The following is a 21,720-nucleotide window of genomic DNA, read 5'->3' on the forward strand; positions in this document are numbered from 1 at the left end:
AATGGCACACAATTCTCAGTTGGACAGCCTGCTCATTCCTAGAGGTACATGCTATTCTCCCATCTCTGTTTTTAACAAATTTTTATAGCACAAATCTGACCCACGAGCATGGGTGGGCTTTACAGTAGAACCAGACTACGTTACACGATTCCTCATTTTTTGGCACAGGAAGATTAAGTGATCTGCCTTGAATCAACGGATGTTGGACCAAGGCTACAGGATTCAAACCTGGCTTCCTGTGTTCCATAGGTTGTACCTTTAGACACTAGGCCACAACTACTCTCCTCTTGTGACATAAGAAGCATGTCTTGACCTGCAGAGATCCAGGCAAGATAGCAAATGACACAATTTTCGCACACCCCTAATCATTCAATTATGGCTTATTGTAAATCCATAATATTTCTGATAGCTCTGCAATGGCATATATTGGTAAAAATGTTACCCTAAATGTATCTGTATGCTGAGGGTTAGATGTACCACAGTGCACTTGACTGTGCTGGATAAGGCCACAGACCTTGATACCTTCAAACGCACCCCTGTAGCTCTATCTAGAGTTGTGCTTTCTTGTCTTTCCTAAATATTGTCAATCTTACTGGGACATTCCATAAGAAAATGACCAAGCTTGCCATAAAACTGGCAGGATCTTTTGATGTCAGCAAAATATATTTTCTTCCATTGATTAGGAATCCTTTTTCTCCTCTAACAATATACATCTGTCATTTACAGTAGAAAATCTGCATGGATGAGCAGGGAGGCGAACTATGTGCAAGAAGATTGTGAACATCCAAAAACGAGCTTTTGGAAGCTAATCAGTGCTTAAGTTGAGCCAGTAGTTTCCCGTCCTTGGCACGGGCAATTTATTGTCAACACGCTCTTATGACCGCCTGCCACATGGTGGCGCTGACTGTCTCATTTTGGAAGGAGCACAAAAGCAGTTGTTTAATAATTAAATATACATTAAAATCTCTAATACCTGCCACACAACGCTATACAAATAACTTGAGCAGCATGTATTAGTCATTTTTAATGTATATTTAAAGTCTGCAATGTCACAGTATTATGAGTGTGATGGTTAGTTGTGATGGTACTGTCAATGACAGAACTAGTGAGGGCAATGTGTGATGCAAGCTGCAGTGGCCTCCTGACAAGGGCCCTGGAACTTATTTTTTAATAAATTAATCACTGGTGCTAATCTATGTTTGCATGGTGGACACTTGAAAAAACCAACCACATCACCAAAACTGTATAATGCCGCTATTTCATCATATTGGTGGTTTTGGAGTGCTGGTATGTACACTTACAGAATGTAAAATTCCACCAATCTTAATCGTGTGAATCATGTTTGTAAAACGTTTAGCGCTTGGACGCCCGTCGGGCAGCAATCGCGCTCTACAAATCGATATACAATACAATACAATACAATACCTAAGTTACACTCAGCTGGCACTTTACCGAATGGAACACAAGTATAGCTATATAATGCACAGAAAGGAAAGAATCGTTAGTTCTGTAATGACAGAAGATTTAAAATGAGATCTGTCAAATTCTTTAGCAACATCAACTTAAATGTTTCATACTGCAGTGAACTGCTGGATCTGTCATTTTGACATATACATTTGCAACTTTGTTTCAAATGAATATGGCACAAGTGTAGGATGATTGCTGCCTTTTCTGTAAACTACTCATGCAAAAATACAAGCAGGCTAAAAAGACTAGTCGTGCGTGGAACTCGCAGAGTTTCACTCTGCGGAGTTCAGCAGAGTTACATGAAAACTCTGTGAGATTCTGCGGGGTTCTGCAAGCAGGTAGAAATCGTCACGTTGCGCTGCTCGGGCTGATTTTTAGCACCAGGTGTTTGTAATGCACTGCAAAATCAGCGCGAATGGCACCACACGGCTTGCCAGAGGGCCCACCTTTTTTGCTGCTGCTCAAGTAAATTTTTTAATTGAGCTGCAGCTTTCTCACTGCGAATGGTCGTAATTGTCCGCTATCGCCCACATTGAGAAAACCTCTCCGGGTGCCCTCCTAGCGCCTGAAAATGGCACTAGGGGAGGCCAATTCTGGTCATGAACTTACCGTTGGCGAGCCTCGTGTGACAAAAAACTCTGGCATGCGGCGGTTGGGGGAGTTTGGCCACACCTCTATGCTACAAGCATAACGAGGAGTGGCCAAAACTCCGCCAACTCTGCAGGCGGAGGACAATTTATCGACCACCCATAAAAAAGACCTTGCGGAAACCTATCAAGGACAGAGGTCATGGGGCATGCGTCACACATGTAAATGTGTTTTGATGGTTCCCCCCCACCAAACTAAAGCTGAAAGGAGGAAATCTGTGGTTGAACGTTAACAGAACCAATTACTTCCTACAATGCCACGGAATGCGTGTTAATAAAATAAACGTGAACAGAAAGCTTCTTTATTGAAAACAATGAAATGACACCTATTTGCACATAATAGTAACATTCTAAAATTATGATTCTATGTCAAAATAAAATAATTAGCTGATGAGCTTTTCTGACATATATAGCCTTCGTTTACAGTTCTCCTTCAACTCGGAAGGTAATGGTATCTATAAGGAAATTGTAACAAGCATGTGCTCCCCTGGATTTAATGGGATAAAAGGTTACAGGCAAAATGATTGCACTAAATGCACCAGACCCACATTATTTCGAATTAAACATGATATCGCACATTATCAAAGCTTTACAATATAAAATAAAACAAACAACCTTACAGTGTACAAACAAAAAGAAAAATAATAAACCATAAAATACTGCAGTTATCCTTAAGCACGTATTTATTAAATGGCATCATTTCTGTTTTGCGAATCCACCATTCTGTAAAAACCTAAGTTAGAAGCACCTAGCAGAAACCAAGATCTCTCCTCTGGCAAAATTCAGCTTCCCTGTGAGTTACTTAAAATATTGCTAATGATATTTAACAAACTATGGGCATTTTCATCATTAAATGCACTTGGAGATGGTTTAAATCGTAGTATGATTGTGAACATGTTTCTCAGATTCTGTGCCATTCTGCTAATTTTGTGAATGTGTCTAATGCATACTCGTGAATTGGTTTACTTAAACTTTATGTCATGTGAGTTATTTAACAGGCACCTCCCATTATGGCGAATGAAGAACATACACATTTGGAAGGATATTTAAGGCTTAAAAAAATACTGATCTCACCATTAGCTACCGAACCGTTTATTTTTCTTAGGCAGGTGAATAATACCAGTACAAAAGAGGATAATATCTACTAAAAGTGTGAGAGTTCACAGATACACTTCATATTCTACACGTTGAGAAGGGGTACGTTCAATAATACTTGATTGGCTATAGTAAATTGGCACCTAATTTTGGTTGTCACATCAGTGGCGTAGCTAGACCTACTGACCCCCGGGGCAGACCCTAAATTTGCTGCACGGTGCAGGTAAGAGCGGGCTGGCGGCCGACGGTTGACTTGTTCTCGGAGGGGGGGCTTTGGTGGTAGTCGACAGACATGACTCGCTCAGCTCCGCCACCCCCAAAAATAGTGCCGCCCGGGGCGGAGCACCCAACCAACCCCCTAGCTACGCCACTGTGAGAAATCACTTCTACTCTACAAAGCCCTATAGTACACTCAGATGATGTCATCAGTGATCATCAGTGATGTCATCAATGATGTCTTTTGAGATGTCATCAGTGATGACATAAATAATGTCATTTGACATGTCATGAGTGATGTAATATCTGAGGTCATAAGCAGTGTGTGCAGGGGAGCAAGTTATAGTTCGTTATAACTGGCGAATTTCCAGTCTCCTTCTCACTTTCAGTGATGTGATAAATTCAGCTGAATTGCAGCCAGGCAGGCAACTAGAGCCAAATTTCGGGGGGGGCTGAAAAATATTTCGGGGGGGGCTAAGACTTCCAGCCATAGGCAGAATGGCTGTAAGAAGGGGTGAAGACACAACAAAAGCCTCATTAACGAGTAAATGGTCTTTTAAAGACCCGTGAAGTACTCTGGTGCGGCTGCAATTAGAAGGACGCCAGCCCGCGAGGCTGTCTCGGCCGGGCTGTCACACACGACGGGGGGGGCTGAAGCCCGGTGAGCCCAATGGGTGTTGCGCGCCTGATTGCAGCATATAAAAACACTTTACTTTTATTGTGTAGACATTTTTACCTGTTTAAGTTTCTTTAGGTCTTCATCCAACTCCAGATTATCCAGGATGACAGCCACAAACAAGCTTAGCAGAATCTGAAATATAATGATATATTTTTATATATCTCCCTTTGGACTTACCAATAAAACATATTCTATCACAACATATAAATTACAAAGGTCACACAAAACATGAAGCTATCACTCACAACAAAATGTGGGGTAAGTGGGTACCTATGATCATGCCACAGTCAATGTCAGAAACTGTCAGTATAACATCTTGAGAAGTGTAGCAATAAAACATTTGTCAATAAAAACACAGGTTTTTGTTATATACATGCTATAATGTTTTTACAAAAAGATGGACGTGGGCACAACAATGCCATCGCTCAAGAATTAAATTAGAAAGACATCAAATAACTATTAACAAGAAGGATCCAAGATTTCCCATTGAAAAATAAAATTCTAAAAAACTTGATGATTGTAGACACACTCCAGTTCTCTCAAATGGTGAGGATATGGAATTTTTAAAGTTAAGTTGAAAGGAAGCTGGGTGGTTCGCTAATTGTACCCGGTCAAACTTGGCCTAAACATGGTCTATGAAAAAAGGTTGTCTGTAGGCCTCTTCACAAAAATACTGTTTTTCACAGAGGATAATACCCTGAATTCATGGATGTATGACATTACAACGTGGGTTTTTACCACGCGTGCAGTTACATCGCATGCGTTACAACGCATGCGATGTTACAACGCTATGCCATTACAACGCAAGTCTTTACATCGACTTGCGCTAGATGGCGTGCTAACATTAAAAAAGTGTAATTTACTATTCCAACTCCAGTCCACTTAACAGTAGGGAAGGTGTTGGGATAGTAAACTATACTATTTGTAATGTTAGCAGGCCATCTAGCGCAAGTCGATGTACAGACTTGCGTTGTAATGGCATAGCTTTGTAACATCGCATGCGTTGTAACGCATGCGATGTAACTGCACTGCGTGGTAAAAACCGCGTTGTAATGGCTGTTCCCCTGAAATCATACATCAAGTGCGGCAGTTGGCTAATCATTGCTAAGAAACAAATCTAAGAACCATGCCCAATATGGTCCCTCAAACCATAGTTACTTCAAGAACACTAATTATTGTCTTTGTTGTAAAGCTAACATAATGTTCATGTAAATGTTGGGCAGAGAGGAACAAACTTGACACGTAGTCCAGTGCCCCATAAAATAATCAACACACACGAGCAACATTAAAAAACATTTCTAGGTTTACTGTGTCCTTATCGGAGAGAACTCAGTTACTCTACTCACCAACATGCTGCAAATTAGATTAGCAAAAGTGCAAATAGTTTTGAGCCTAGTAGCTGAATCCTCTTAACAAAAGGGGGTCTCAAATAATTGCACATGTGCTATGACACTCATTCACAATGGCTTGGCTTCGTACATTTTTTAAATTGTAACTTAAAATGTGCAAGTCTCCTAGCATGGATTGCAGGCAAACTTTCATTAAGATTTGCACAACTTTCGATTATGTGCTATTATACAGTTCCATCGCAAAACCTTAGAATGTTTTTAACGCTGAGATGGCTTTGTTTCTTACTCTGAGTAACACTGCCATATGTTTAAGATCAGAATACGTTTTTAATCCTTTTGTAGCATTTACAATAAATATTTGTATCCATACACGTATTATTGTCAGCAAATCTGTACCAACTTGTGTCAGCTCACCATGTTTTAGTTTACAATGTGCAGAGCCAGGGACAAGTATGTCATCACGAGCACAGTGAGTTTATCCTGTTTGTAGGTACCTCACTGATTTGGACTTCATGAGTTGGGGGAGGGCATACTCGTTAAATTTCACTTAGGCTTCTTACATTTGGTCCATTTCACCTAAGTTCATTCACTTTGCCCATCAGATTTGAATAGTATTATTGAACAACTCCCTTTCTTTCCCCTGTTGAAAGTTTCATCTTACCTTTTTTCTGCAAGCCGGTCAGGTTCTCGTTCTCTTTAGGCACACAGGATTTCTTCTCTTTTCATTCCTGCAATATTGGGTTTGATTCCCTCCAAAACTGTGTTGAGATTTCATTTCTAATATGCAGACTTAGTGGTGACTATTTAGTCACAACTGTGGTGTTGACATGTAACGGGCACTCTGGTGGTGTGCTGGAGGGGTGCTGGTGGCGCACCCGTCTGCACTTCTCCACACCTCAATGACACCCACTACCCAAGATGCTGTCTGTGAAACCATCTGTTCTTCAGTTGGCTCTGCCCTACACATTTGGGAACCACCAGTAAGCCGGGCAGGGCTCCAGCAACCCATGACCACAATGATTTACTTGCACCAGTCATTCCTTTGTCGCCAAAGCTACTTTCTAAGCCCTGGTGTTATTCCTTGTCCCAGGATACTCTGTAACCTCACAGCTGCTGCAAAGGGGAGGCACTGCCACAGTGCTTATAGCACTGCCTCTCCCCCTGCGACGTGGGATATGCCCAGGCCATGCCCAGGCAAGGGGCGGGCCCGTCTGCACTCGTCAGAGACCAAACGAAGCTGGACTGGGCTACCTCTATTTGCCGTCCTGTATTTTGATTACGGCCAACAAATTAGCCCTGAAGGTAAGGCATGATGGGGAAAAGGAAATGTGTAATGTTACCCACTAAAGAGAGACCACTAACTGCCACCATCACAAGCTTCCTTACTAATGTTGTGGGATACTTAATGGTGAGATAGAATGTATTGAGGAAAGACTCTGAGCCACGAAAAAGGCTCTTCAAATAAATCATGTTGTCAATGCAGACGCATGCACTATCACACCACCCTGATGAAAAAATAAAGACGCTACTGCGACAAGGACAAATCTGTGCATTCTTAATGATGTCCTAACAATTGAGGCTGACATAAATCAAAAACTATCGAAATTAAATCATAAGTTCATTTCTGCAGAAAAAGGTCAAACATAATGGTAAACCTACTGCTACATGCAGCAAAAAAACAAGAAAGGTCTGGTAAAACAGCTATCTCAAAAGGACTGAATGAGCTTGTAGATGGCAGCAAGAAGGTCAATTCAGGGAAAATGTTCTCGTATGCTACGCTCAATGCCTACCTAGAGATAACACTAAAAAAAGTATTTGACCCACTATTGGTTAATTTGACAAACACTGACTGTTCATTAAAAACTTTGATTGATCAAGACCAAGCCAACCCAATTGCGCAGTCTACTATTCCAGCTGCATGTGAAGAGGCCACAAATGTTAGACCAGCCCGTGAGACAAGGTAGTGGCCCGCAGTGTAATAGAGCTCATTCGCGATTATCCTGAATTCAACAAATGTTAAGTTCCAACATGCCTTCTAACACTTTCCTGACATCAGAAACAGCCCAATCAAACCTTGATCCCCTAGCCAAGGATAACACCAGATCCACTAATAAGGGGTGCTTGATGTCTTAGCCGAAAACTGAAATAATTCTCCAGCCATCTCCTGAAGCTACCCCACTGGTTATAGTTCTAAAAAATTTACCACCTTTAAATGCAGACCAAGATGAGGATTTTTATCCGCTAAAAACATAAGGCGATACACTGGCTGGCAAAAAATATCGACCTCTATAGCTGCAAATCTCTTTTTGAGAATGTAATTAATATGCAGCGGGTGCATTGGATCGGTTATCAACAAAAACATGGCTCTGGGGATTGCATCGTTATAAACTTTAGAGACAGATTTGTTGCTTACCAACACCAGCAATTCTTCATTTTAGCATCAAAAGCTGCATCAGAATTTCTGATGCATCCATGAACCCTTGAACCATGGAGCACTGTATTGCAAATGCAGCTCATCCATGGTGTCATTAGGGCATTTGCGGCAGACGCGAGAAATCTGATGCATCTATGTGTCAGTTCTTGTAAATATACCCCTTGGACTACAGGAACAAAGGTGGTTTGTTAGCAACTGCTCGAATACCCATAGATGTCTTACATCAGCCCTGAAACAGGTGCACCAGGATAGGGGGTTGGTGAACCTATGCTGACACAACTATAAACAGGCTATTCAGCAGAGAAAAGCAGACATCAGACAAGACGCATTGGGGAAAATTGCATGATGCAAGTTTAAAGAAAGACTTTTGCCTTTTTTGGAAGAAAATAAATGACTCCTACTTTCGAGATAACCATAACACAGCTGCTGCGTCACAGTACCTCCACAAGAATGTGTTTCACATTTCTCTAAAGTATATAGAAGCAATGATGGGTCCAACAACCCTCCTGAACCATCCCCTTCTAAGTTACCAGGTGGTGGTATGAAGATAGCCCCACCTACCTAAATGGAGGCTAAAACTGCACTTAAACGTAACACAAGAAATAAGGCCCCTATCCCCGATGATGTACCAGCAGATCTTTTTTTTAGATAATTCTGTCTTATGGGCACCATTACTCACAAATGTTTTAAGAAGTGTAATTATTGAGGGGTCCCCAAGCTCTTTGTTAACAGCCAATATAGCAGTCATATGAAAAAAAGGTGATAGAACAGATCCCCAATGCTACCGGCGGATCTCATTGATTGACACCACAAGTAAGCTCATGGGCAGGATCCTTCTTTAATGGTTGGAGGCTTGGATGACAGAAAAGGGGTGTTTTTTTGAAGTGCAGTATGGGTTCACACAAGGTATTTGGACTGTGGAACAATGACTCAATCTCCACTTGATTATGTCTAAATACACAGTGGAGAAGAGTGGTACCCTGAATTTAGGTTTTATGGACTTATCCTCAACATTTGACTGGGTGAATAGAGGAAAACCATGGGTAAAAAATTATCAGAATGGGCATTGAACCTGTAATGGTACACTTGTTAGGCAAGATGCACAAGCGTGTGCGAGAGCGTATAAGATGTGGGATACATGGAGAACTTACCAACCCAATCTCTATGAAAGATGGAGTGATGCAAGTCTGTGTATTGGCCTCCTATTTATTCTGTCTATATATAAATGATCTTGATGAACATATGAATGCAGGGGCGGCAGATACACCGAGGATTGAGACTAAGAGACTATCAGCCTTACTCTATGCAGATGACTGCATTTTAATATCTAGAGCGGGAGATGGCCTACAAAACCTGCCACATAGATTTCACTTATTTATGAATCATTTAGGTTTAAAAACAAATACTGACAAATCACATGTAATGGGAGTGGGAAAGCCCCGTTCTATTTTAAAAACACATCATGTTAATGGACATAAACTCCTACAAGTTCCAACTTTCACCTACCACTGGATACCCTTCGATCAGCAAGGCACATGGTTACACCTGATTAAGATTAGAAATTCAAGATTTGATCAATCTACCAAATCCATTTTTAGATTTCCCAAGAAGCTGGGTAGAAACCTTTGGATGCCATGCTTAATCTCTATACAGCACGCTGTGCCTCCACGGTCATATTTTGAGCTGGAGTTTGGGGGTACTGTGATGTGTATAAACTGCAGGTCTCTGAAAACTCATCCCTGAGAAAACATTTGTCAGCCCCAACCAGTCTCCCCAAAACCCTGTGTCATAAGGAGTTAGGCATGGTGCCCCAGAGGATCGAATTCAACTTGCACCATTAATGTTGGGGACAGTGATTTAGGTAAAAAAAGACCTTTCTTAATCAAACCATAATAAATGATTGTATGCTTTTAGATAATGCTCAGGACATTACCTGGCCGAGATACATATGAGCAGCTCACCTTGCTAGAGAGAAAGGATCACTATCAGAATCCTTTGCTAATAGACACCACCTCCAAAGAACAACTAAAACAAGATTTCCTGATTGCACATGAACAAAAAGGCCAACAGTCAGAAATGGGTAAGAATAGGGTATGGAATTATTACCCCGTTGTCACCATAGAACATATGAAACTATACCTCACCTTTCCACTTTCACACACGCAAAGATTCTATATGACTAGGTTTAGGTTTCGCTTAGCCCACTTTTTGGTCTCATACCATCACAATGCATAGTGATGCCCAATTGGAAGTCTGCCCTGGTGACTCATCCTCTAACCAGACATTATTAAATGTCTTCTTCTTCTGTAAACTATATATTTTGCCCAGGAAAGTGTTTTTAATTCTGCTACTCAAGCACTTGAATATTAGAAGGTGCAGACCAACCTTGTTTTATTTACAGCTTCTGCGGACAGAACACACCTGTTTGACAGTTTACAAATTTGTTTCTGCCTCTGTTCGCCTGAGAAATTTAGTCGGTAATAAGCAAATAGCCTCCATGTAATATGTGGTGAGATTGCAAATGTACCTGGATTGGGATTATGCTAGCACAATGCTCAGGACACTTTATGATACCTTGTTCACATAAACGTAGTAAGTGGTGAGAATTGATTAAATCAAGCCTTGGGATCATATTTGCACTTTGTGATATCTCTGTTTACATATGCACAAGGCACTTTACAAGAAGAGGTATAGGCTCCGAGGCTAGTATTGCAATATTTTGCTTAATTCAATGGCTGGTCTGTATTAGTTTTGGGTTCCTGTTTCATATTAATTCCTACAAATGTATTGTTTACAAATGAATTTTGTGTATTAGGATATTTCGGTTTGCTTGAGTAATGATAACTGTTGACCTTTATAATATAGATATGTGATTTTTTAAAATATTGTTCTTATCTGATTTTAATGTACTTATCTGCTATGGTTTCTCTTCTGAAAACCGAATAAAGATTACTTGAAAGTGACTCGCATATTTCTGCATTCGTTTTGATATCACAAAAAGCTCTCAAAAATGGAAAATCTATACCACAATAGCGCATAGATTATAGACATGCCCTGCACCAGGCACTTCTCTCAAGGGAACATGTGTATATCCTCCTCCTCCTCCTATGTTGCAGATGGAGGCATCTGCACGCTAACTATTTTTCTTTGTTTCCTTTTTCTTTGACCATCTGCCTTCCCATTTATCTAATTCACTCCACTTTTGAACATATGCAATTAATTCCTTAATCTGTAATTTCATTCCTGGTGGACGCATGTTTGCAAGTTCTCTGTCACTAAAGCTTAATATGTAACTTCTTTGAAGGCCTGTTTAAATATCAATTCCATGTCTGTGAGCCAAATCAGACAATCTGTCTAGAGCCTGTCATCCACGTCTCGTAGTATCTTTGCACAGGAACAATAGTTCATCATCCTGGTAAGCATTCAGTTGTCATAAATCAAGAGTCCCAATATCCGAGGGAACCTGCGGATATTTGAGAAAATCTGGTGTGGCTGGGGATGAGGGTTTACTGCGAGTAAAGATGAAGATGCACACTGAAACACTAGAGAGAGACTGAGCTGTCAGAGTTGCATATACAGCCAGGATCTGAATACATGGGTTGGCTGGCAAGAATGACTGGGGAAAGTACAAGTATCTATTGGACAATTCTCTTGTCTCCAGATGTGGTAGGCCTGGGGGTAGCTTTGGGTTGTATAAGGTGCATCAGTATAGTTGTTGATGTTTGATTGTTGTATCATGCCTAAAATAACTTTAAAAAACTTTTTATAAAAAGAGTCCAAATGTAATTTCTTCTAATTCTATTTTCAATTTAGCCACACCCATAACCCTTTCTCTCTCTGTTGCTTGAGCAGTTGTCCAACTTGTTCCAGGGTTTCCATTACTTGTTGGGGTATCTATACCTCTAAGCCAATCATCAAATTCTCGGGCAGAAATACCTGCTCGGGTATTAAGGATTATCTCTCCACTATAGGTACCACTGCCTAACCCAGGAGGTGAATTCAAAAGAGACATGTTAGAAGTTGGCATTCCCACAGGCACTTCTGTCTTAGGGATACTGTAATTCATCATCGGTGGGGCATTTGTGTTGGGTATGAAAAAGGGTGATGATCTCTCAGGAAACCTCCTGCTCAATCAAACAGTACAAAATGTGTACTTTGACCTAATGTAGGGTCTGCACTCATAACATATGAGGTATTCACTTGTGTCAGAACCATTGGAGTCTGAGGAATGTGTCTTGATTGTCGTACCCACTGAATTACTAGCTGCAGCATTCTTTCCAGTAGGAACAGCCAAAGTTTGTGTAGTATTTCCTGCTACTCCAGGCTCATACAAAGGAACTACAGGACCAATTGTGACAGGAACAGTCAATGCGTCTGGGGCATTTGAAGCATGTGAAGTCAAAAGGGCTGCCATTCTTGTATTTTCCCCCATTGGTTTAGGATTCATATTTAATGGTGCCGTAGGCACATCAAAGGTCTCACTCATAGGCACATTACTCGCTGCACCAGTCTGCACATCATTGTATGAAGGTGGAAGGTTTAACAATAATTCATCTATAAAATCATAATTTGAGTTGCTGTCACTGTCTTAAGCTGTATTCTTTTTGTCATCTGTCTCTTTATTCTTTTGCTGATCCTTGCATTTACCTTTCTGTTTCTCGTCAATGCAGGATATCGTCTAGCTCCCATAATCATATCCGTTCTCTAGGATTTCTGTTCTGCATCCCATCTAGCATCCGCACAACTGCATTTGGCTTTCTTGACTCTTCCTGAAATCTCTCTCTCTGTATAACAAGAGCTGTACATTTCCAGGCAAGAAGTGCTTCATATTGTGTGGGTCTAGAAGGCAGCTTCATTTCATACAGCATCCTCTTTAAATGCTCAATAATTCTCAAATTAAATATAGTGAGGAAATGTCCAAGGGCTATCTTTTTTAGCGATCCTATGCCATTGGGTTTGCCAGAATGTGTGAAGATCCACATCTAACACTATAGTATGACCTGGCGTACCTTCAGGTGGTGCATCTTCTACCTTTCTAACAGGCACAGTCACATCTCCCTTCACTAGGCTTTGAAGAATTCTCATTTTCGATCAAAATTCACATATGACTTTTCGTTAGAACCAGGAAACGATTTTTCCCCAACAATCCTTTGGTCGGCGATCACAACCAATACCAGTGTGGCTCTCTATGACGTGTTCAACCAATCTCAGCGCTGTTCTAAACCAACTGACCTATGCTGGCGTGGCACACCTGGATGTCAATCTCACTCCTTGCAGCAGCTCACCCTCCTTTATAATTTTTCTCGAGCACATCCTCTAAGCACTTCATGTGAAACCTTTTCTAGTTGGTTGATACAGTTAATCCCTGTGAATTGAGGTCGACTATAGCAAGCAAGTCTCACACTTACACAAAGTAAATTCCCTATATCAATAATGCTGTAGAAGACATCTCGCAACTAGCACCACAACACAGTATACAACTACACCCAGTGTATTCTACACTGAAACTTGACTTGTCTTTTATCCCAGGATCTTAGGCCACGACGTACCCGATAACCACTTCAACTTCACCGCATTAAGCGCCACATTCATATATCAACTTAAATCATTGTTGCATTACACCACACAGCCACTTCAAAATAACGCAATCTAAGCATAAGCAATTGTAATGTGTAACCCTACTTTGCCAATAAATCAATCTATCAATAAATAATTAATTTTTATTTGATTCAGACCTCTACTGAGGTCAACAAATAAAAAATACATCAGTATACAACAGTTGTAGTTATATACCTTAAAACGTTAAAACAACCTGAAATAACACTTAAAAAACTTAAACAGATTGTGGCATACAATTTCATTTGGGGGAGACTTTCACAGCAGAATTAAATCTTGAAATAGAAAAGAATTGTATCTAAAATGAATGGGCTTTATAATCCGTCGCCAAGCCTCTACCAGGATCGGGTTTGGGCAGGTTCGCAATACCTGAGATAGATCTTGTGGTCCACCATTACACAAATCACAATTACCTGAGTGATTTTCAAAAGAATTCCATCTAGAAGAATATTCTTTTAATGGAAGGATTCCCAACCGCAAAAGAAGGATACAGCGCCTTACTTTGCGCTCTAGCTGAAAGTGAAGATAAAGCTCGGGGGTTTTATATACTATACTTTTCACAAATTGTTTATAGTGCTTTAATTGATTACAGTGTTCCATATCCAATTCAAAACTTATTCCTTGCATCAGATTTTTTAAGAAGAGCTTCAGATGCCCTAGAGTCCAAGCCTGTAAAAGAGCTACAGTACATTAGGACGCGTCAAGGGCTATTTTAAGGTTCCTATTAAAGGTATGCATCACAAACTCAACTCTAAAAGTCTCCAATTCTAATATATATCTTAGGGACCCAGGGACAGCATGTAAGAGGTTGTAGGCCCAACTTTTTATGTTAGAGATGTCTCTGCTATATGTACTCGCTAAAGAAAACTCGAGATGCAACCCTAATAATACTGACACTACTCCGCTGCTACCAGTCATTTCTGAACCAGTGTAACTCCATCACTCCTTTGAACAAACCATGCACTTTTGGGGTTGGGACTGGGCTTGAGCCATTTCTAGATAAGACACCCTAACTCTCTCACATCAGTGGATAAACCATCCTACATGCTACCAGGTTTGATACAGCATTTTCTGGTCCCTCTTGCTTACCTTTGGTCCTTGATGGGAGTTAGCATTTATATTCAATCAAATTGCAATTAACAATGCAATTCATTTAGCTGTACAGTGATGACCAGGAATTAGTAACCAAGTTTAAGAAGGTTTTAAAAAAATGAATAAACAAGTTCAAATACACAACCCTTAAGACCATGCTGTAAAGGCACAGAATAACAATCGGAAGTCCCAGTCCTCCTATATAAGTTGAGGCAGGACAGCAATACAAAAGAGCAGTATCATTATTTGGTGCTCAGAAAAAAGTCTAAGACTCACTTGCCTATACATTAGTAATCTAAAGCTCCCACATCCTGTCCAGGTCAAGAGGATGATTCAGTAAGCCAAAGTCTCAAGATCAAGTAATTTCCATGTAGGATATTAGGAACAGACAAAGCGAGTCAAGTAAGAAAGTGTTAGCATTTCAGAAGCTCGGTCAAGAGTCTCCAATGGATCGGAAATAAGTGTTCGCATAAGCCACACTTAGGAAAGAATCAAGGGAAAGCATTGAGGTCTAAACCTCTTGAAGGCCATTCAGGTAGTAGGGGATCAGTGAAGGTGTCTGTAAGGAATCTGCAAGAGAGATCTATATAAAGTCTGTAAAAGGGTTTAGCCAAGCAGTTGTGAAGTTGGGAAAGGTACGGAAGGGGTAATTTAGGGATCTCTGAAGGGGTACTGAAGTGACATGTGGTGAACACTATGTTATATCCCACAAAGTCTTAGGGCAACACCCATTGTACGTGTCATCAGGAGTCCATTCTTCTAATCGATTTTTCAGGTTGCAAACTGCAACATCGGTAGGTTATCCCACACTGGACATGGGAAAGATATCTCGTTCTCACACACTCATCGGTTGCAACATTTGCTCAATAGTCCTCTCAGTTATCGCTCTGGTTCCCCATGTATTTTCGTCAAGGTCTTCTTCTCAGGCTCTTTTCCCTATCTCTATTACAGTAATTATCTATTCTAAACTAACAATGCATGTAAATACCTGCAAGAAATGCCATGTTTGCAGAAAATGGAAAACAGTATTTGATAAAATACAGCATAATGAAATATAGGACTAAATGGTCAAAACAAGTTAAACATTAAATTAATGGTGCACATTTCATATGCTTATGCACATTTAAACACTAACGAATAAAAGTTTCTAGTACATTGTATGAAATTCATTTCATATGTGGCATACAGCAAATCTTCAAATTAATCAAGTATAATTATGACCAAGAACTACATTTCAATGTATATACGTGTAATATTAGTGCACACATTACATAAACTTTATTGTTTTAAATGAAATCACATTCTTCATATATGAGGATGGTTTATATCTAGTTTTCAAGTCATGAAGTATTATTCACGAAGTATAACACGTGTTTATGGAAGCCGAATTTCATCTGCATTGTAAGTACATTATCTACTAAGTGAGGATGGTTTTATTTTCTCAAGACTGCAATTAATAGGTATATTAGCATGCTTGAAACATACACAAAATTGAATTCTCCAATTCTACAGTAAATAGTGATGTAGAATGCAACCTTTTCATTAATCATTGAACCACGTAAGAAACATGTGCCAAATGCATGTTCATGTCACATATTTGTTAAACTTTTTGTGACATATTTGTAACGCTTAAAGAGTGGGCAACTTAGCGCTGCACCAGGCACATCCCTCATTCTACCTTTGAAGTTCAAAAAGGCTGAGGACAACCCCCAAGACACCCTGCTCAGGAGAGAAACATCTTTATCCACACCCAACGCCCTTTTGTCTCCATGACTGGAATGAACACACAACACATCACATTAGAGCCATTCACAGTCAAGTGACCCTTGACACTGGAAGAAAGGCACATTTGGTTTAGGCAGAAAAATGCCAACTTAAACTAGGCATTTTCACAACAGTAACTTCAAATCTGACTTTACTATTAAATAGCATTTTGAATTACAATTCAAATGCCTGGATAGACATTGCTCTAGCTGTTCCCAAACTGAAGTTATCACTTAATAAGTGTAACAAGGTAACCCACTGTTAGTCTATGCGAGAGATAGCTTTACTATCATGGAAAACAACTTAAGTGTTTTTCCCTGTCACCACAAGTAAAGCCTAAACACATGTGTCCTACTTTATAAATATCATGCAACCTGCCCTAAGAGCATTTAGGGCCTACCTCAGGTAATGGAATGTTTAGGACAGGTAAAAGGTTTATTTTGCCAGGTTGAAATGGCAGTTTGAATCTGCTCTACAGGCTGCAGTAGCAGGCTTGAGACTTGTTTTACAGAGCTACTTTAGTGAATGGGACAGGCCCTGGGTACATATAGTGCCATTCAATAGGGACCTATATGTAAATTCAATGTATCAAACAGGTGTAGGCCAATGTTACCATGTATGGAAATGAGAGCACAGGCGGTTTACTACTGGTTAGCAGGAGTAAAGTGCACACAGTCCTAAAATCCAGCAAACAAAAAAGGGTCCAGCAAACAGAGGCAAACATCTGGGGTGACCCTGCAGAAAGGGTCAGGTCCAACAGCTAAAGTTATGCCTTCCAGGAATTCACAAAAGGAATCCTGGCACCCTGAAAATTATGAAAGAGTTACTCCTGTCAAAGAGGTAACTCCCATTCCAAGGGAAACTGATCACCGTGAGATTCGGTGGGGTGTAGCGAAGGATTATCTTCACTGGAAAAAGTGTTGCCTGTAGAGCAAAAAAAAATAAAAAATCATGTGCTTTTGCACATTTTGATGCCCTTACTGCCTTTGGAATTGTGCACTTTGTCGAATTCTGCAAACGGGGAACAAGCAGTCTTAAAATAATATGCCCAAGAACCTGCTCATGGCTTGGATTTCAATACTTACTATTACACTTCTTTTATTAGGAAAAAGTGTAAAAGTACATTCAGGCTGAGTATTAAAAATATCCCATATTTGCACACTTATCTTTGTGAATCAGACCCACTGTGTTTATGCCTTTCATTCTTTTGAGGTATGTTTTACGAAGAAGTGTTTCTCCTCTTGATTTGTGGCAGATAAAACATTGCTGCAAATTGAGGGGGACAAATTGTGGAAAATTCCTGCCAGCACACTGCCAGAACAGGTACATTTATTTGCAATTTGAGCATAAATCCCACTCAAATGTGCCACAGTTGGAATCAGGTGATAATTTTATTACCCGTAATTATTGTGCCTGACACAAGCGATAATAGAGGGTGCCAATTTATACCTGTGAATTGAGGGTCTACTGTAGTCATGGCCTTGTGTATTTTCTTGTTTCCAAAAATCATTTAATGCAGTTTGCGACTGTCCTTACAAATCAGCACACTGAGGGCCTGATTCACAACGGTAGACTTCCACTTCTGTGTAAGGTTAGAATTGTTTGCTATTCACATAGGGGTCGATTCACTGAACTAATCTGAGATAAAATCCTAAACTTACTACTTTTGGTATTCACAGAAGGCATTTAGTAGTAGTAAAGTTAGGACTCCTAACTTTACTACTACTACTAAACTGAGACAAAATCCTTACTTGATGATTTTTGGTATGCACAAAAGGAATTTAGCAGTAGTAAAGTTAGGAGTCCTAACTTTACTACAACTAAATGCCTTCTGTGAATACCAAAAGCAGTAAGTTTAGGATTTTATCTCAGATTAGTTCTGTGAATCGGCCCCACTGCTCGTAAATCGGTTTGTGAATAGCAAACAAACCTAGAGTTACACAAAAGTGGAAGTGGACCTTTGTGAATCAAGCCCTTATGTTTTTATTTCTTGAGACGGTTTATCTCGACGACCTTCAGCAAACTGAAGGAAAGGAGCTTGCAATGTGCACCAAACTCACTGCGAGCTTCTTGTTCGGTACAGCCTGCCTCTTGCAATTTCAGCTGTTCTGCTAATCACATGTAACTCGTCGAATTGCCTGCTCTGTCCAAGTCATTTTACGAGAATCTACAAACTAAGAGTGACACTGATTCCAAGGAAGACGCTGAAGCCGCAGATGGTGAGCTCAAGGGAATACTGGAGGAAGCATCTCCAGGGCAGGTGCAGCATCTTCCTCTATATAGCATGGCTGTAGGTTTAAATACATCATTAGTCTTGCATTAGGCAAAGCAGGCTAGGAATCCTGAGGGATGGCAGTGCACGTCATTTGAAAGGGCAAGGTCATCTGGCAGGGAATCAGGAAACCGGTAGCTTCTGCCTGCTAACCTAGGCATTTCAGTTGGACAATCATAGGTATCAGGGAAAACATCCTCCTCTACATGCCTTGTAAGCACAGCCTCTGGAATATTGTGGCAGTTGAGAACCAACGTGTGGGACATGGTGTACTAAATTATGCAGCGAGACAAGACAAATTATGAGGCATGATGCGGCACATTCCATGGCGGAATTTTTTTGCAATTTTAACACATATTAGTATCGTGAGGGCAAAAGTTTCACGTCATTAGTACCAGTTAAACACCTGGGATAGTATTACTGAAAATGCACCGGGGTGCAAGGGGCATGTGCTCTCACTTTGTGTACCCCCGGCACAGTTTGGTAGTACAGAAAGGGCAGCTGATGCTTGTGCAGCCCCTTTTGTAACACTGATAGCGCTGTTGCACATGTAGCGCCTGCACTATCCCACGAGGGCATTCCCTGTTTACATGGGAGCATGGCCCATCGAAAAATAGGGAACTTCTTTAACTTGTGTGTGCAAATACAAAGGAGCTGTCAGGAGGTGCACTGATAATGCACCCAAAAATGGTGGCGCACTCGCCCCCTGATGTCAACTTTCTGGAGGGGGAAGGGACACAAGGAAGCCCCAGACATCCCCTTGTAGGTGGGTGCAGTCACTCACTGCACCCACATGCAAAGTGACCTCCAATGCCTCCTCAAAGTGCAGAATAAGTTGCCGCCTATACAGTGAAACATGGAGCGGCTTTGAAGCAGCCACTTGGTATTTCACTTGAATGCGCTGCCCCCAGGGCAGCACAAGTTAGCTTTTGTCCTGTGGTCAGCGCATTCTTTGTAACAGGGTGCGCTTTTCCTGTTTGCACACGGCACACCTTATTCAAGGTGTGCCGTAGCATAAACAGGAAAAATGCGCCCTATGTGTCATAATGGCCATGAAGCACCTAAATACAGCAATCAGCAAATGAAAGGTGACCGATTACCCTTTGCAAAAGGGTATAACATTGAGTGACACCACATCTGGTGGTTTTTAGGCAACTCATTGCCAGGAGAGCTAGAAAAAACACAAATCCAGAAAATCATTCTGCAAATTATGCAGCAGATGGTGGATTATATGACAAGTGAGGTAAATCCTTAATTAAGCGAAAAACCATGGCTGACACAGGTGTGAATAATTCCAGTGACTTGTTCTAACAAGACAGATGGTGTTAAATTTTTAACATAGCTTAATGTGTCATGTATGCCTATCCTCCAGGCTCTCATTTTGAGTACAGAGGCCATTCTGACAGTCTCCAGAATCAATTAACCCCCAGAAAGGTCAACATCTCTGTGTTTAAATATTGGCAGTAGTGAGTTGTCTGAGTAACAATAGCAGTGCTGTGTTTGCAATATTTGGTGCCATTACTCAATGTATTTGTGAGGTTTGCAAGGTTGTCACATGCCAGGTGTGAGTAGCTCATCCTGTCCTGCTTTTTCGTATGGTTTCAGAATACTGATTTCAGAACAGTACTTGCCCTAAATATTGTGTCTTTAACACCTGCAACAATTTTCTAAAGAATATTTAGGACACAATATGAATGTCAAAACAATGTGTATGTTGACGATCTTCAGACACACAACATTATTTCTTTGCGTTCTGCTACTATCATAGGTTGGGGGGGTCTCTCCCTGGTTTTGCCAATTCCTATGCTTTTTCATACTTCCTCACTGCAGGAAATACATAATGTAAATACTGTATCATAAGCCCAAACTTGCATGTTTCAGTGCACAGTGCCAGTATGTACACTGCTTTGCTTGGAAATGATAGTATTGTAAGGTACAATCAGCCACAGGTGGAACAGAGGCACCTGCAGTGTAAAAGAATACTTTTTTTCTTTTTGTTTAAGTCTCATTTGGAAAAGACCTACTGTCTACAATATAAAATAAAGAGTGGGTTTTGGGACATTCGCTTGTTCAAGATAAAATAGCTTTCTCATCTATCTCAGTTCCCTATTCTATATTTGATGGCGTACCTCCCTATATTTTTAGTTTTTATTTCCATTGTTTCTGATTGGATGAGTTGTCTCTTTCACTAATGACCTAATAAGTCTTTTTTTTAACACTTAATGGGTCATACATTTTCTTTCCTTGCTATCTCCCTCATCCTCTTCTTTTCCCTCTCCCAACTCTCTATTTCAGATTTTTTTGATTTCCTGATTTTCTTTTTGCCAAGGCTCCTAACTCCCATGCTCCTTCTCTCTGCTCATCGTCTGGCTCATTTGTTTCGATGCTGTGTTCTCCCACCACTCTCCTGTTTCGTTCACTTTCTTTTTTTATTGTTTATTTTTATAATTCCAGCAGCTGAAAAGTTTGAATAGACCACATAATTAACGTTTTGGCAATCCTATGCACTATATTCGCCATTAGGGGTTTGGGGGCAGCCAACAGCATGGAGGTCTGCCCCCCTGGGTACATTGGGAGGGTGGTCCAGGCGACTGCCATTTTAGAAGTTTTATTTGGGCTGCATTTGTGCAGCCCAATATAGCCCAAAAGCTATTTAGTGGGTTGGATTTGGGCTCTCTGCCACCATTTTAGGTTTGGTGTCCTGGTGACTGGTGGCAGGGAGAGCGTAGTAATTGTGTTGCCCTCCCTCCTGTTTCTTTATTTAGGTTTTTGAGGCCTTAGTGGGTCTTTCTGTGTGTTTCTACTCTTGGGGCATTTTGGTTGAGACAGGTGCGCAGCGGTAAGTTATAAGCTGTGGCTTGGAACTCGTGTGTAGCAGGGGCATGCAAAGTTTGTCAAGAGTTGGCAGAAGTTTGGTTGGCGTTGACAGTTAGTGAACCATGTGCAAGAAAAGGGTAGGCAGGTAGTACAAGGTTCAGTTTAGGACATTTGGTTATTTACAGTTTCACATGCAGTCATAGGATGTCGGGTTAATAGAATGTTGGTAATGTTGAAATGCAATACATTGTAATGTTTGGAATGAGTTAATT

The 21,720-nt window shown here is 40.6% G+C and overlaps 1 protein-coding gene across 1 annotated transcript in view; it reads right to left on the reverse strand.

Annotated features, from left to right (window-relative positions):
• NALCN (sodium leak channel, non-selective) overlaps positions 1-21,720 on the reverse strand; it is a 2,843,734-nt gene that overhangs the window by 720,032 nt on the left and 2,101,982 nt on the right. Inside the window, exon 17 of the mRNA XM_085622267.1 lies at positions 4,162-4,236. Coding sequence (XP_085478393.1) covers positions 4,162-4,236 — 75 coding nt within the window. The remainder of the gene's footprint in view (positions 1-4,161; positions 4,237-21,720) is intronic.

Source organism: Triturus cristatus, chromosome 8 (genome assembly GCF_964204655.1).
Source record: "Triturus cristatus chromosome 8, aTriCri1.1, whole genome shotgun sequence".
NCBI lineage: Eukaryota > Metazoa > Chordata > Amphibia > Caudata > Salamandridae > Triturus > Triturus cristatus.